The sequence below is a fragment of the Oncorhynchus tshawytscha genome, linkage group LG03 (assembly GCF_018296145.1).
Source record: "Oncorhynchus tshawytscha isolate Ot180627B linkage group LG03, Otsh_v2.0, whole genome shotgun sequence".
Classification (NCBI taxonomy): Eukaryota; Metazoa; Chordata; class Actinopteri; order Salmoniformes; family Salmonidae; genus Oncorhynchus; species Oncorhynchus tshawytscha.
The window spans coordinates 75,959,933-75,976,208 of NC_056431.1; the positions used below are offsets into that span (position 1 = coordinate 75,959,933).

The 16,276-nt window shown below is 40.7% G+C and overlaps 1 protein-coding gene across 1 annotated transcript; it reads right to left on the reverse strand.

Annotated features, from left to right (window-relative positions):
- Positions 1-1,014: 1,014 nt before the first annotated feature.
- Positions 1,015-13,781, reverse strand: LOC112224886 (plasminogen-like). The gene is made up of 10 exons (XM_042320007.1): positions 13,671-13,781; positions 13,232-13,382; positions 12,971-13,118; positions 12,426-12,686; positions 11,926-11,974; positions 3,552-3,617; positions 2,831-2,981; positions 2,562-2,706; positions 2,092-2,352; positions 1,015-1,881 (listed from the first exon to the last, which is right to left on the reverse strand). Exons 1-10 carry the CDS (start codon positions 13,714-13,716, stop codon positions 1,696-1,698), a joined length of 1,464 nt encoding a protein of 487 aa, XP_042175941.1. The 5' UTR covers positions 13,717-13,781; the 3' UTR covers positions 1,015-1,695.
- Between the last annotated feature and the right edge of the window lie 2,495 nt (positions 13,782-16,276).

Here is a 16,276-nt window from a genome sequence, read left to right on the forward strand (position 1 = left end):
TGAAGGCCAGCTGAATGACAGGCACCTCAGGTTGTTCTTGGCCAGCTGAAGGACAGGCACCTCAGGCTGTTCTTGGCCAGCTGAAGGCCAGGCACCTCAGGTTGTTCTTGGCTAGCTGAATGCCAGGCACCTCAGGTTGTTCTTGGCTAGCTGAAGGCTAGCTGAAGGCCAGGCACCTCAGGCTGTTCTTGGCCAGCTGAAGGCCAGCTGAAGGCCAGGCACCTCAGGCTGTTCTTGGCCAGCTGAAGGCCAGCTGAAGGCCAGGCACCTCAGGCTGTTCTTGGCCAGCTGAAGGCCAGCTGAAGGCCAGGCACCTCAGGCTGTTCTTGGCCAGCTGAAGGCCAGCTGATGGCCAGGCAACTCAGGCTGTTCTTGGCCAGCTGAAGGCCAGCTGAAGGCCAGGCAACTCAGGCTGTTCTTGGCCAGCTGAAGGCCAGCTGAAGGCCAGGCACCTCAGGCTGTTCTTGGCCAGCTGAAGGCCAGCTGAAGGCCAGGCACCTCAGGATGTTCTTGGCTAGCTGAAGGCCAGCTGAAGGCCAGACACCAAAAGACTGAAATTACATGTTTGCGTTGATCCATAGTATTATTAAAAAGTAACATAAATTCAACTGGGAAACGCTGATTGTTATACGATTAAGGGGGGAAACATTACCTTATGAGGTGCCTGGCCTTAAAGCCACAGTCTAATAATTATTTTTGATTTTCCTTTATTCTTCTAGCGTGTCCTTTTCTTTTAGATTTTTACTGTAAAGTGTATTGCAATTTTAAATAAAGATAGATTTGATTTGATAAACAAACTATTTATAATAATGTTAGCCACAATTTGTTGATTATATCTAATCTAGTAATGATGAGTCTATTATTAACTGTGGATAAAGAAGTTGACAAAGTTTTGCCAAAATGTCTAATTACTTCTAATCGCTTACATTACTTTATGACAAGTAATGTAACCTTATTGTAAAGAGTTACCAAATATGATATCCTTTCAACATGTAAAATATGACACAGTAAAGATTTATCTTTAGAAAAAGTTTGATTTAATAATTAACGTTCTAACTAGTGAAAAGCAGTGATTTGGATAGCTGTGCCGATCAGAATAATACAGTTTAAAATGTAAAGAAAATAAAAAATCCGCTGAGAAATGCATTTCCTGTTTCTTAAGGTATACAACAGACAAGGTGTACTATGCAGAAATAGAGTCATTTGTATTAGAACACAACGTGTTAAAATGTATCGATTAATGCATTCTAGAACTGAGTTTTGTCAATATCCACGATCACCTCTTCAATCCAGGACGAACAAATTGTTGTTATTGTTAACACAGGGGTACTTAGGATCATCACATGTTGTTGAATTAGTAAGAGCCACAATACCCTTCAAAAGCCTGCACTACGACACTGCACTGAGCCTACACACACACACACACACACACACACACACACACACACACACACACACACACACACACACACACACACACACACACACACACACACACACACACACACACACACACACACACACACACACACACACACACACACACACTCCCTCTCTGTCTGTCTCTTTCTCTCTGTCTCTCTTTCTCTCTCTAACAACTATGAACGGGTGAAGGTTTAGCTTTATCAGAAACTTGTCCTCTATCCAGGGCATGATGAGAAGTGTATTTATGCAGGAATAGTCCTTCCTAGTCCTTTATTCCTGCTTGTTTAAAGACATGTTGGCACCATATCCGTGCAACACCTCTTTAATCCAGGGCAGAAAGAAAGGGATTTTCATGAACACATGAGGATATTGGGAATCATCACATCTCTCAGGATAATTAAAAGCAACGATACCCTGTGCCTTGTTGTTACAAATAAGAGGTCCCCCTGAATCTCCCTGGAACACAGAACAAGAGGAATTAGAGAAGAGACAGAAGTGAGATTGTGAAAGGAGAATAAGAAAACACTTCCAAGTCTGTTTTAGTGTTTCAGTACAGTAATGTTACAGATAAATAAACACTGCTTATCTGATCAACTAAAACCTGTACTGGTTGTCCTCTGTTTCTACTATTACTATAATCATTTGATCCAAATTTAATTTAGTTACCTGACAAAATCCTTTCCCTCCGGTAGTACGAGTGCACATCATTTGTTTTTTGTCAAAGTATTTCTGCCACACCTTCTTGCATTCAGAGTCATCCTCCACCGTCACCGCCACTTCCATCAAAACGCCAGAACCCTGGTTGTTGTTCGAGTTAGTCTTGCCCCAACCAGCTACGGAGCATTTGGGGGATGCTGGGATATGTTCATCCTCCTTTGGGAGTCCAATGACCTTCACATACTCGGTTAGACGAGCTGTGGTCCTTAACTATAAGAGGAAATAAAATAAAATAATGATATTCTATATGTATAATTCAGAATAAACTTTGAATAAAACTCTATAAATATTCATGTCAGTGAAGATAATAGGTATCAATTGAATGCATTTCTTATAAGGCCCTTCATTCTATTAAAGTTCATACGAAATAAGTACTATATACTGTAGAAAGGAGACATTAGAGGTGTCTTGAAGATTACCTTCAGTAGCATGACGTCATAACTGATCTGCGTTGCATTCTCATGTAATGGATGCCGATGGTAATGGGACACCTGAATCTTCTGACAACTCTTCTTCCACTTCTTTAAGTCGTGGGCTCCGAGCACCACCGTTAAAGGATAAGCCCTAACAGAAAATCAAAAGACAAGACATAGAATGAAATAGAAGAATTCCTCAAGAGACGTAACAAGATGCAACAAAACAAACTGCATCTGGATTAATTTGTTGTCTACGACAAAGAAAGACTCACTTCCTTAAGCAGTGTGCTGAAGTCAGGACAAAGTCCTCCCGGATGAGCATTCCTCCACAAACATGGTGTCCTCTGTGTTGCAGAGAGACCATATAGGGCCTTGAGTGGGGCTTAGCTATCTTACCACCCACAATACCACTCTCAGAGGCTCCTTGGAAGGAGGAGGAAAGAGGATACCATGTTAACTATGTCTTCTGGGACACACAAGGAGCAAAAAAACAACAACATCATTTGTGTTCAATTTGGTTAACAATTAGCTTCCTTCTTTACTGTCTGCTACCAAGTGATTATTTTTAGGGAATAATCAGCTGTACCTTATTTACTAGCTGGTTCTTATATAGAGAATAATCAGCTATACCTTCTTTACTAGCTGGTTCTTATATAGAGAATAATCAGCTATACCTTCTTTACTAGCTGGTTCTTATATAGAGAATAATCAGCTATACCTTCTTTACTAGCTGGTTCTTATATAGAGAATAATCAGCTATACCTTATTTACTAGCTGGTTCTTATATAGAGAATAATCAGCTATACCTTCTTTACTAGCTGGTTCTTATATAGAGAATAATCAGCTATACCTTCTTTACTAGCTGGTTCTCTGTAGAGAATAATCAGCTATACCTTCTTTACTAGCTGGTTCTTATATAGAGAATAATCAGCTGTACCTTCTTTACTCACTGACTCTTCGTAGATATATAATGTATAGAATGAATCAACTCACCAGCAGATGAAAGGAGTTGGAGGAGGATGAGGAGGTTCAGGTACATGGTGGTGGACTGGCAGAGATCTAGATGATTAGAGAGACTGCAGGTTTCTCCTCTCTATATAAACCACATTTAAAAAACATCCCCTTCCCCCTTTCCCCTCTCCATACCCCCCACATACACTTATTCATACTGAAAGTGAAAGCTGAGGTAAGGTGAGATGGAGTGGAAATATCACACATTTTTAAGTTGGTTGCCTCAGATGATCCATACAAAAAAAGCACCTATTAAAATAAAGTACATCATTCGCCTCTTTAGAATGTCATTCATGTCCCTTACCTGTCAGGACATCAACAGGAACAAGAACATTAGAAATGCTTCTCTTACAATTCAACCAATAATTAACATGCTTACTACCTCACTGAGCACTTTGTTATGAAGAAAATACATTTTGACACAAATGTAACGTCTAACTTGCGCCAAAATGGTTTGTAGTTGTAAATCCCAGGTTACACAGCTGTAACACACGATGGGGTATGGTGTGGGCAGGGATTTTTCCTACAACCAATCATGTGATTCAATTGTTCTTTCGAACCAATCAGGTGAGGTGTTGTCTCTCTATATATAGGCCTACCTCCTTTCCAACCCCCACCTTCCTCCTTCCACACGCCTCCCTCCACACACACACACACACACACACAGTGAAAGGGGGCTGGTGGTCTTAGCAGATTATTCATACTGAAAGTGAAAGCTGAGGTAAAAGTAGATGGAGTGGAAATATCACTAATTTTAAGTCGATTGTCAGTGGTGAGTGGTCTCAGATGAAGCAGAAATAACATTTTTAAATAAAGTAAAAGACCATCTGAATGTCTGCTCAGACATCCTCCTTTTATTTCCATTCATGTCCCTAACTAGCCTGTCAGGACCTAAACCGAAACAAGACTAAGATGTTTTAAAATCCTCCACTATGTATCAAATTGAACCAATAACCTCACTACTTTCTTAGTCAATGAGTTTGGAAAGCATATGTATACAAACATGATTACATGATTACATGATTACAAACACTGATTTTGCTTTTAGCCACACAAGTTTACACTCCAGACACCCCCCCCCCCCCAAAAACCCACTTCATAATATCCCAGTACAATACAGTAGGTCAACAGTACAGTACAGTACAGTACAGTTGGTCAACAGCACAGTAGAGTAGGTCAACATTCCAGTACATGACAATAGGTCAACAGAACAGTAGGTCAACAGTACAGTATATTAGGTCAACAGTACAATACAGTGGGTCAACAATACAGTATATTACAGTGGGTTAACAGTATAGTACAGGATGGTAGGTCAACAGTGGCCCGAGTTGCGCAGCGTTCTGCATCTGCATCTGCAGTGCTCGTGGCATTACTACAGACCCGGGTTTGATCCCGGGCTCCCAATCACTAATTAACCCAATCAATAATTAACATCACTAGGGTAGGGGGCACTATTTTCACCTGTGGATGAAAAGCGTGCCCAAAGTTAACTGCCTGCTACTCAGGCCCAGAAGCTAGGATATGCATATAATTAGTAGATATGGATAGAAACCATTCCAAAGTTTCTAAAACTATTACAATAATGTCTGTGAGTATAACAGAACTGAAATCGCAGGCGAAAACCTGAGAAAAAAATCCATCCAGGAAGTGGGATTTTGTTATGTTTGTAGTTTTCCATTGACTGCCTATACAGATTCCATTGACTTAGGACTTCCTATGGGTTCCACTAGATGTCAACAGTCTTTAGAAATTGTTTCAGGGTTGTGTTCTGAAAAATGAGGGAGTAAGATCACTCTGAATGAGTCAACACTACAGTGTCCCAGAGATTTTTCATGCGCAAGACCGAGAGCGCACCTTTCTTGTTTTCCTTTTATATTGACGAATCTTTTGTCCGGTTGAAATATTATTGATTACTATGACTAAAAACAGCCTGAGGATTGATTATAAACATCATTTAACATGTTTCTACAAACTTTATTGACACTCTCTGATTTTTCGTCTGCCTGTTGGGACTGCCTTTGAGCCTGTGGATTACTCAACAAAACACGCAAACAAAACTGAGGTTTTTGAATATAAAGAGGGACTTTATCGAACAAAATAAACATTTATTGAGTAAATGGGAGTCTTTTGAGAGCAAACATATGAAGATCATCAAAGGTAAGTGATTAATTTTGTCGTAATTTCTGACTTGTGTAACTCCTCTACTTGGCTGGTAACTGTTTGTAATGATTTGTCTGCTGGGCGCTGTTCTCAGATAATCGCATGGTATGCTTTCACCGTGAAGCCTTTTTGAAATCTGACAACGTGGTTGGATTAACAAGAAGTTAATCTTTAAACCGATGTACAACCGGTGTATGTTTTATGAATTTTTATAATGATTATTTCTGTTTTTGAATATGGTGCTCTGCAATTTCACTGGATGTTGGCCAGGTGGGACGCTCCCGTCCCACACCCCCTAGAGAGGTTAACAGACCTTTTCCAGCCAAAACTCTAACATGTTTGAAAAAGTGAATACTGGAACAATATTTCTAACATAAGAATGCTGAGAATGGTCAGTGGGGAGCTGTAGAAAACTAATGTCGGTTTTCATTTTGTGACGTCATAAAAAAATTTAAGGACGAAATACTGTCACTTGGAAAGTATATCCCATTAATCTGTCAAGTTTCCATCCAAAACGTTACGCATAAAATTTGAAAAAGGATGAACGTATTTTTGTTAAGATAGGCATGTGATTTTAGGAGTCATAAGAGATAACTTGCAATCATATTCTTTGGACAGTATGTAGCCACACCCAGAGTGAGGTCAGCCTGATGGAACCGTCCTTTTCCACCAGAGTGCTTAAAAGAACTGGACAAGAATGAACATTTCAGACAAGAACATTGGCAGGTTGCAGCTGTTTGTGTAAAGTTGTCTGAATCCTGAATAATCAACATGAGGTGTAGGCGAGAAGCTCAACTCGCAGACAATCACTGGTATGGCTGATTAGCTGTCCTAAGTCAAATATTGAGAAAAGCAAATCTTAGAGGGACCACCATTCTACTCTTCAAACCATCCCATCTTACTACGAGTCTCAAATCACTGGTTTCTCCTACCATCAACACCAATGGGAACCATCAACACAACTGTCTATCTTCCAGAGTGAACAACAGTAGAAGAGATGTTCCCGGACGCTTTCGGACAATCAGAGCATTACAAGCGTGCTGCTGAAAGGCCAACCCACATCCTTTCTAAGGAGGGCTGGTTCTGACAGAGATAAACGATAAACAATGTAAATACATTAATGATTTCTTATTTCCTGTTCTTATTCCCGGACGGGCGGCTGTTCGTGTGCAAAATATATGATTCATGTGAGAATAGTTCTAAAATGTATCCATGATAAGTGTCCCTTTTTTCTTTTCACGTGGCTAAGGGTGCGCACCTCGTTATTTATCTACGGTAATGAACATACTACATTCCGTCTTAAATTGTATTGTTTATTTACATATTAAGGTACCTGAGGATTTATTGGAAAAGGTGTTTGACTTGTTTGGATGAAGTTTATTGGTAACTTTTGGGATTCCTTTGTATGCATGTTGAACGAGGGAAACCAGTGGATCAACCACGCCAACTAATTTCTAACTTCTATAACTTTTTTGTGATATGAAAAAGGACTTTATCGAACAAAACGACCATTTGTTATGACCCTTGGGATTGCATACAGAGGAAGATCAAAGGTAAGTGATTTATTTTATTGCTATTTCTGACATTTGTGATGCCTCTGCTTGTTTGGAAAATGTTTGTAATGCTTTTGTATGCGGGGCGCTGTCCTCAGGTAATCGCACGGTATGTTTTCACCATAAAGCTTTTTTGAAATCTGACAAAGTGACTGGATTAACAAGAAGTTAAGCTTTTAAATGATGTAAGACACTTATATTTTCATGAATGCTTAATATTATGAATTTTGTATTTTGAATTTCGCTTTATGCAATTTCACCGGATGTTGTCGAGGTGGGGCGCGAGCGGCACACCTAGACCTAAGAGGTAATAAATGGCCATGTGCTCTTATAATCTCCGCCCAGCACAGTCAGAAGAGACTGGCCATGCCTCAGAGTCTGGTTCCTCTCTATGTTTCTTCCTAGGTTCCTGCCTGTCTAGGGAGTTCAAACCCCCTCACAGCCTGGTTCCTCTCTAGGTTTCTTCCTAGGTTCCTGCCTTTCAAGGGAGTTCAAACCCCCTCACAGCCTGGTTCCTCTCTAGGCTTCTTCCTTGGTTCCTGCCTTTCTAGGGAGTTCAAACCCCCTCACAGCCTGGTTCCTCTCTAGGTTTCTTCCTAGGTTCCTGCCTTTCTAGGGAGTTCAAACCCCCTCACAGCCTGGTTCCTCTCTAGGCTTCTTCCTTGGTTCCTGCCTTTCTAGGGAGTTCAAATCCCCTCAGAGCACAGTTGGTCAACAGTACAGTACATAAGTCGCTCAACATTACAGTACAGGACAGGATAGTAAGTCAACAGGACAGTAGATCAACAGAACAGTACAGAACATTAGGTCAAAAGTACACAGTGCTTAATTTCAGCTGGATCCGGCAGGAAACAGGATCCGACACCTCTCTGTTTCGTTCCGGGAACCGATCTGGCCGGATTCAGCATCTCTTGTGGCATGAAAAGTAATAGTCACTTTCTACAATGTAAAAAATGTGAATAAAGGCGATCAAAGTTAATTCGAGTTGCCTTTTCGTTATTTAGATTTACTGCCTGGGCCTGATATTTTAAGAGTTGATTTGGGTTGGCCCGGACTTACGGTTTGCGTAAAACTGTAAGCTATATTTGAGACCAACGTGTTGCCATGGCTACGTGAGAAGCTCACCTGTATCTCTCACAGATCAACTCTCATCTCTCCAGCGTTGCATAGAATCATTTTTTCCTTTCTAGAATCATAGCCGAGCGGCTCGGTGGACGTGAGAGGCTGTACATTTCTCAGCTACTCGCCAGAGCGTTGAAACATTTAATTTGTTTGTTCCAAAACAAACAGATCAAAATACCACTATAACCTGAGACTCCAGACTCTGTCCCTCACAGAGGAGAGGTGAAAGAAGGTGAGAAAGAGTGTGAAAGACCTGCAAATGTCACCGTAAAGTTGTTTCCGGAGAATGTATTACCTAGCAACAGAGACCACGTTGAGCTGGGTGAGTTTGGGGTCCTGTCTATTTCTGAGACGGTGTTGGTTCACAGAACAACAACAGGAAAAGCACAGAGGTGGATGGTGGTTTCTCAATAACTAAGTGAGAGGTAGACATATATGACAGGTTTCAGTGGAACAGAAGAGGACAGGCCACACAATCTTAGACGCACACACACACACACACACACACACACACACACACACACACACACACACACACACACACACACACACACACACACACACACACACACACACACACACACACACACACACACACAGTCAAAAGTCTATAAAGTCATTTTGCTGTATATCAGCCTGCATTTTAAATACAGTAGATTGAATGTTGTGTCACTGGCCTACACACAATACCCCATGACGTCAAAGGGGAATTTTGTTTGTTGAACATTTTAGAAATGAATTAAATTTTGAAGCTGATATGTCGTCAATCAACGAGTATTCAACCCCTTTGTTAAGGCCTAAATAAGATCAGCAAAACCCTAGAGGAAAACCTGGTTCAGTCTGCTTTCCACCACACTGGGAGATGAATTCACCTTTCACCTGGACAATAACCTAAAACACAGTTCCAAATCTATACGGGAGTTGCATACCAACAAGACTTTGAATGTTCCTGCGTGACAGAGTTAAAGTTTTGTCTTAAATCAGCTTGAACATCTATTGCAAGACTTGCAAATGGCTGTCTTTCAATGACCAACAATTAACTTGAAGACTTTGTTAAAGAATAATGGGCAAATATTTTAACAGTCTAATGAAGTATACCTCTGGATTTACAGTCTAATGAAGTATACCCCTGGATTTACAGTCTAATGAAGTATACCCCTGGATTTACAGTCTTATGAAGTATACCCCTGGATTTACAGTCTAATGAAGTATACCCCTGGATTTAGAGTCTAATGAAGTATACCTCTGGATTTACAGGCTAATGAAGTATACCCCTGGATTTACAGTCTAATGAAGTATACCTCTGGATTTACAGTCTAATGAAATATACCTCTGGATTTACAGTCTAATGATGTCTACCTCTGGATTTACAGGCTAATGAAGTATAACTGGATTTACAGTCTAATGAAGTATACCTCTGGATTTACAGTCTAATGAAGTATACCTCTGGATTTACAGTCTAATGAAATATACCCTGGATGTACTGTCTAATTTTTTATTTTATTTTACCTTTATTTAACTAGGCAAGTCAGTTAATAAAAAATTATTATTTTCGATGACGGCCTAGAAACAGTGGGTTAACTACCTGTTCAGGGGCAGAGCGACAGATTTGTACCTTGTCAGCTCGGGGGTTTGAACTTGTATCCTTCCGGTTACTAGTCCAACGCTCTAACCACTATGCTACCCTACCACCTCTACACTTTAACCACTAAGCTACCCTGCCGCCTCTACACTCTAACCACTAGGCTACCCTGCCACCTCTACACTCTAACCACTAGGCTACCCTGCCGCCTCTACACTCTAACCACTAGGCTACCCTGCCGCCTCTACACTCTAACCACTAGGCTACCCTGCCGCCTCTACACTCTAACCACTAGGCTACCCTGCCACCTCTACACTTTAACCACTAGGCTACCCTGCCACCTCTACACTCTAACCACTAGGCTACCCTGCCGACTCTACACTCTAACCACTAGGCTACCCTGCCACCTCTACACTCTAACCACTAGGCTACCCTGCCGCCTCTACACTCTAACCACTAGGCTACCCTACCACCTCTACACTCTAACCACTAGGCTACCCTGCCGCCTCTACACTCTAACCACTAAGCTACCCTGCCGCCTCTACACTCTAACCACTAGGCTACCCTGCCGCCTCTACACTCTAACCACTAAGCTACCCTGCCGCCTCTACACTCTAACCACTAGGCTACCCTGCCACCTCTACACTCTAACCACTAGGCTACCCTGCCGCCCCATGATGTATAACCCTGGATATAAAAAGTATTCATGTACAACTGCCCTACCTTATTGTCAGATTCATTTAACTTCAGAAGATTCATTTTTTCAAGCATTCTGTTACATTTTCCCAGACTAAATAAGTGGCATGCTTTGGGAAATGATATGGATGCGTGTGGCATTTAATTCATCATTGTATTAGGGGTAAATGAAAGGATTGAGGCACCCAATGACTAAGCTTTGACAATATTTTAAAATCACTAGTTAATTAACAAATACAATTTTTTTAAATTATATTATCCTAAAGTACAAAAAATGTATTTTTACAAATGTTACATGGGTTCGACATGCAACATATTAACCACTGTGTCATAAAGATTTGGCTTCAGAAAACGTTACATTTCATTGTAGTAAAAGCAGTAATTGATTAAAAAAAACTTTAAAAAAACAGAGAATGTGGGACATGCCATTACTGTACAGCTACACCAATCAAAACTGAAAGAAAGAAATACATACAATATGCAATGTGCCTTATTAAGCCTCTACAGGTAACTGCCAAAGTAAAGGAAACATCAACATAAAGTGTCTTAATGGGGTCGTTGGGCCACCAGAACAACTTCAATCCACCTTGGTATAGATTATACAAGTGTCTGGAACTCTATTGGAGGGATGTGACATCATTCTTCCACGAGAAATGCCATCATTTGGTGTTTTGTTGACGGTGGTGGAAAACGCTGGTCTCAGGCGCCGTTCCACAATCTCCCGTAAAGTGTTCAATTGGGTTGAGATCTGGTGACAGAGACGGCTATGACATATGGTTTACATCATGTTTCATGCTCATCAAATCATTCAGTGACCACTCGTGCCCTGTGGATGGCGGCATTGTCATCCTATGCAGGCATTGCCATGGTAACCAAAAACATGGTCTGCCCAGCATTTTTCTACATGTGACCATAATCATGAGGTTAATTGCTTAATCAACTCAGGAACCACACCTTTGTGGAAGTGTATGTTTCAAAATCATTTGTATCCCTCATTTACTCAAGAGTTTCCACTATTTTGGCAGTTACCTGTATATTCGTACACAACAAGTTACGCATTGATGATATATCTATTTATGTATGCATTATTTTTTATATATATATATATATATATATATATATATTTAAAGCTATCCATTAATCACCTCTTCAATCCAGGACGTAAAGAAGGAAATATTTATGTACACACGGGGGAATTTACCATCATCACATTTCAGTGGATTACGAAAAGAAGCAACAATACCCTGTGCCACGTTCTTGTTCTTGCAAATAACAGGTCCACCTGAATCTCCCTGGGAAACATTAAAACAAACATTTGTAAGTAAGTAGTGTATTGTATGTATTGAACATACTGCTGGAACAGAAAAAGGTAGAGCTCATCTTTTTTTTCTCCAACTAACACCTCTTATCATTCCGTGTTGTTTCAAACTGTACTCGTCAGATTTACTTGATTCAAAAATGTACTTGTTTAAAAAATGTACTTGATTCAAATATTTACTTGATTCAAATATTTACTTGATTCAAATATTTACTTGATTCAAAAATGTACTTGATTCAAATATTTACTTGATTCAAAAATGTACTTGATTCAAATATTTACTTGATTCAAATATTTACTTGATTCAAATATTTACTTGATTCAAAAATGTACTTGATTCAAATATTTACTTGATTCAAAAATGTACTTGATTCAAATATTTACTTGATTCAAAAATGTACTTGATTCAAAAATGTGTAATTTACCTGACAAAAGCCTTTCTGTCCATCATCAGTGCATATCATTTGGCTACTTATAAAGTAATCTTTCCACTTATTTACGCATTCAAAGTTGAACTGCATTGTGACTTCAACTTCCATCAAAACATCTGCAACACCAGATGTTCTATCCGGTGAAGTCTTGCCCCAGCCAGCGACAGAGCACTTGGTTCTGGCTGGGATACGTTTATCTTTATTGGGTAGTCCAATGACCTTCACATACTCATTCAGAACGGCGTTGGTATGTAACTGTAAAAGATAAACATTATATGAATTAGATTCTAATGAACCACTTAAAAACAGGTAGAAGCTGTGGATGAAATGGGGGGGGGGGTAACTATAATATCTACAGGTATCACTTGACCAGCTAAGGTGGAACAAAGAGCCAAAAGTGGCTCACTAGACAGATATTAATGATGTTGATGTCTGTAAGCAGGACATTGTGTATGATAAAGTAATATTAGGGAGTCTACAGTCCTAACAAAAAACATTAGGAATAGAGAATAGAGAAAGGAAATATGTCTGAGACATACCTTCAGTAGCATGATGTCGTAACTTAACTGCGTTATATTCTCATGTAAGGGATGCCGATGGTAATGTACCACCTTCCTCTCTTGCCGACTCTTCTTCTCTTCTTTGGTTAGGTTGTGAGCTCCAAGAACCACCGTTAAAGGATAATCACTAAAAAACAAATCGAAACGAGAACCACAAGACAGTCAACATTGAGTTATTACTCATAGAAGCCCCTTCAAGAGACATGTAACACAATGCATTTGTATTCGTTGTTGACTCACCTCCTTAAGCAGTGTGCTGAAGTCAGGACAAAGTCCTCCCGGATGAGCATTCCTCCACAAACATGGTGTCCTCTGTGTTGCAGAGAGACCATATAGGGCCTTGAGTGGGGCTTAACTATCTTACCACCCACAATACCACTCTCAGAGGCTCCTTGGAAGGAGGAGGAAAGAGGATACCATGTTAACTATGTCTTCTGGGACACACAAGGAGCAAAAAAACAACAACATCATGTGTGTTCAATTTGGTTAACAATTAGCTACCTTCTTTACTGTCTGCTACCAAGTGATTGTTTTTAGGGAATAATCAGTGGTTCTTATATAGAGAATAATCAGCTGTACCTTCTTTACTCGCTGGTTCTTATATAGAGAATAATCAGCTATACCTTCTTTACTCGCTGGTTCTTCGTAGATATATAATGTATAGAATAGATCAACTCACCAGCAGATGAAAGGAGTTGGAGGAGGATGAGGAGGTTCAGGTACATGGTGGTGGACTGGCAGAGATCTAGATGATTAGAGAGACTGCAGGTTTCTCCTCTCTAAATAAACCACATTTACATCATCCCCCCCTTCCATACTACCCACATACACAGCAAGAAGGTGTTTGGTGTCTAGCAGATTATTGATACTGAAAGTGAAAGCTGAGGTAAAAGTAGATGGAGTGGAAATATCACTAATTTTAAGTCGATTGTTTAGTGGTGAGTGGTCTCAGATGAAGCAGAAATAACATTTTTAAATAAAGTAAAAGACCATCTGAATGTCTGCTCAGACATCCTCCTTTTATTTCCATTCATGTCCCTAACTAGCCTGTCAGGACCTAAACCGAAACAAGACTAAGATGTTTTAAAATCCTCCACAAATGTATCAAATTGAACCATTAACCTCACTACTTTCTTAGTCAATGAGTTTGGAAAGCATATTTACACAAACATTACTACAAACGTTATTTTGCTTTTCGACACACACTGAGTATACAAAATATTAAGAAAACTTTCCATGATTTTGACCAGGTGAATCCAAGTGAAAGCTATGATCCCTTATTGATGTTACTTGTTAAATTCTCTTCAATCTCTTTACATCTGCTAACCATGTGTATGTGACCAATAAAATTTGATTAGATTTGAGATGAAAGGGAGGAGAAAGATTAGGAGGATTTTTTAAACCTTAAGACAATTGAGACATGGATTGTGTATGTGTGCCATTCAGAGGGTGAACGGGCAAGACAAAAGATTGAAGTGCTTTTGAACGGGGTATGGTAGTAGGTGACAGCCGCACCGGTTTGAGTGTGTCAAGAACTGCAACCCTGCTGGGTTTTTCACACTCAACAGTTTCCCAGGGCCGCCCGGATGGCGCAGTGGTCTATAGCTGTGCCACCAGAGATTCTGGGTTCGAGCCCAGGCTCTGTCGCAGCCGGCTGTGACCAGGAGGCCCATGGGGTGGCACAAAATTGGCCCAGCGTCATCCGGGTTAGAGAGGGTTTAGCCGGCAGGGATATCCTTGTCTCATCGCGCACTAGCGACTCCTGTGACGGGCCGGGCGCAGTGCACGCTAACCAGGTCGCCAGGTGCACGGTGTTTCCTCCGACACATTGGTGCGTCTGGCTTCCGGGTTGGATGTGCATTGTGTCAAGAAGCAGTGCGGCTTGTTGAATGGGCACATGGCTCTCGACCTTCGCCTCTCCTGAGTCCGCACGGGAGTTGCAGCGATGAGACAAGACTGTAACTACCAATTGGATACCACAAAATTGGGGATTTTTTTTTTTCACAGTAGGCCAACAGTACAAAACAATATACTGTAGTACAGTAGGCCAACAGTACAATACAATATACTGTAGTACAGTAGGCCAACAGTACAATACAATATACTGTAGTACAGTAGGTCAACAGCACAGTAGTACAGTAGGTCAGTAGGTCAACAGTACAGTACAGTTCAGTACAGTAGGTCAATAATACAGTAGGTCAACAGCACAGTAGTAGGTCAGCAGTTCAGTATAGTAGAGTAGGTCAAAAGTACAATACAGTAGGTCAACAGTACAGTACAGTTCAGTACAGTACATTAGGTCAACAGTACAGTACAGTTCAGTACAGTACATTAGGTCAACAGTACAGTACAGGTCATCAATAGAGTAGGTCAACAGTACAGTAGGTCAACAGAACAGTACAGTAGGTCAACAGTGCAGTAGGTCAACAGTACAGTACAGTAGGTCAACAGTACAGTACAGTAGGTCAACAGTACAGTACAGTAGGTCAACAGTACAGTACACTAGGTGTACAGTAGGTCAACAGTACAGTAGGTATACTACAGTAGGTCAACAGAACAGTAGGTCAACAGTCCAGTAGGTCAACAGTCCAGTACAGTAGGTCAACAGTACAGTACAGTACAGTAGGTCAACAGTACAGCACACTAGGTTTACAGTACAGTAGGTCATCAATCCAGTACAGCACAGTACAGTAGGTCAACAGAACAGTAGGTCAACAGAACAGTAGGTCAACAGAACAGGTCAACAGGACAGTACAGCACAGTAGGTCAACAGAACAGTAGGTCAACAGTACAGTAGGTCATCAATCCAGTACAGCACAGTACAGTACAGTAGGTCAACAGAACAGTAGGTCATCAATACAGTACAGTAGGTCAACAGTACAGTAAGTCATCAATACAGTACAGCCAAGTACAGTAGGTCAACAGAACAGTAGGTCAACAGTACAGTAGGTCATCAATACAGTACAGCACAGTACAGTAGGTCAACAGTACAGTAGGTCATCTATACAGTACAGCACAGTAGGTCAACAGAACAGTAGGTCATCAATACAGTACAGCACAGTACAGTAGGTCAACAGAACAGTAGGTCAACAGTACAGTAGGTAAATAATACAGTACAGTAGGTAAACAATACAGTACAGCACAGTACAGTTGGTCAACAATACAGTAGGGCAAGTAGGTAGGTTAACTGTACAGTAGGTCAACAGTACAGTACAGTACAGAACAGTAGGTCAACAGTACAGTAGGTCAAGTAGGTAGGTTAACTTGTTATGGCTGCAATCCCGA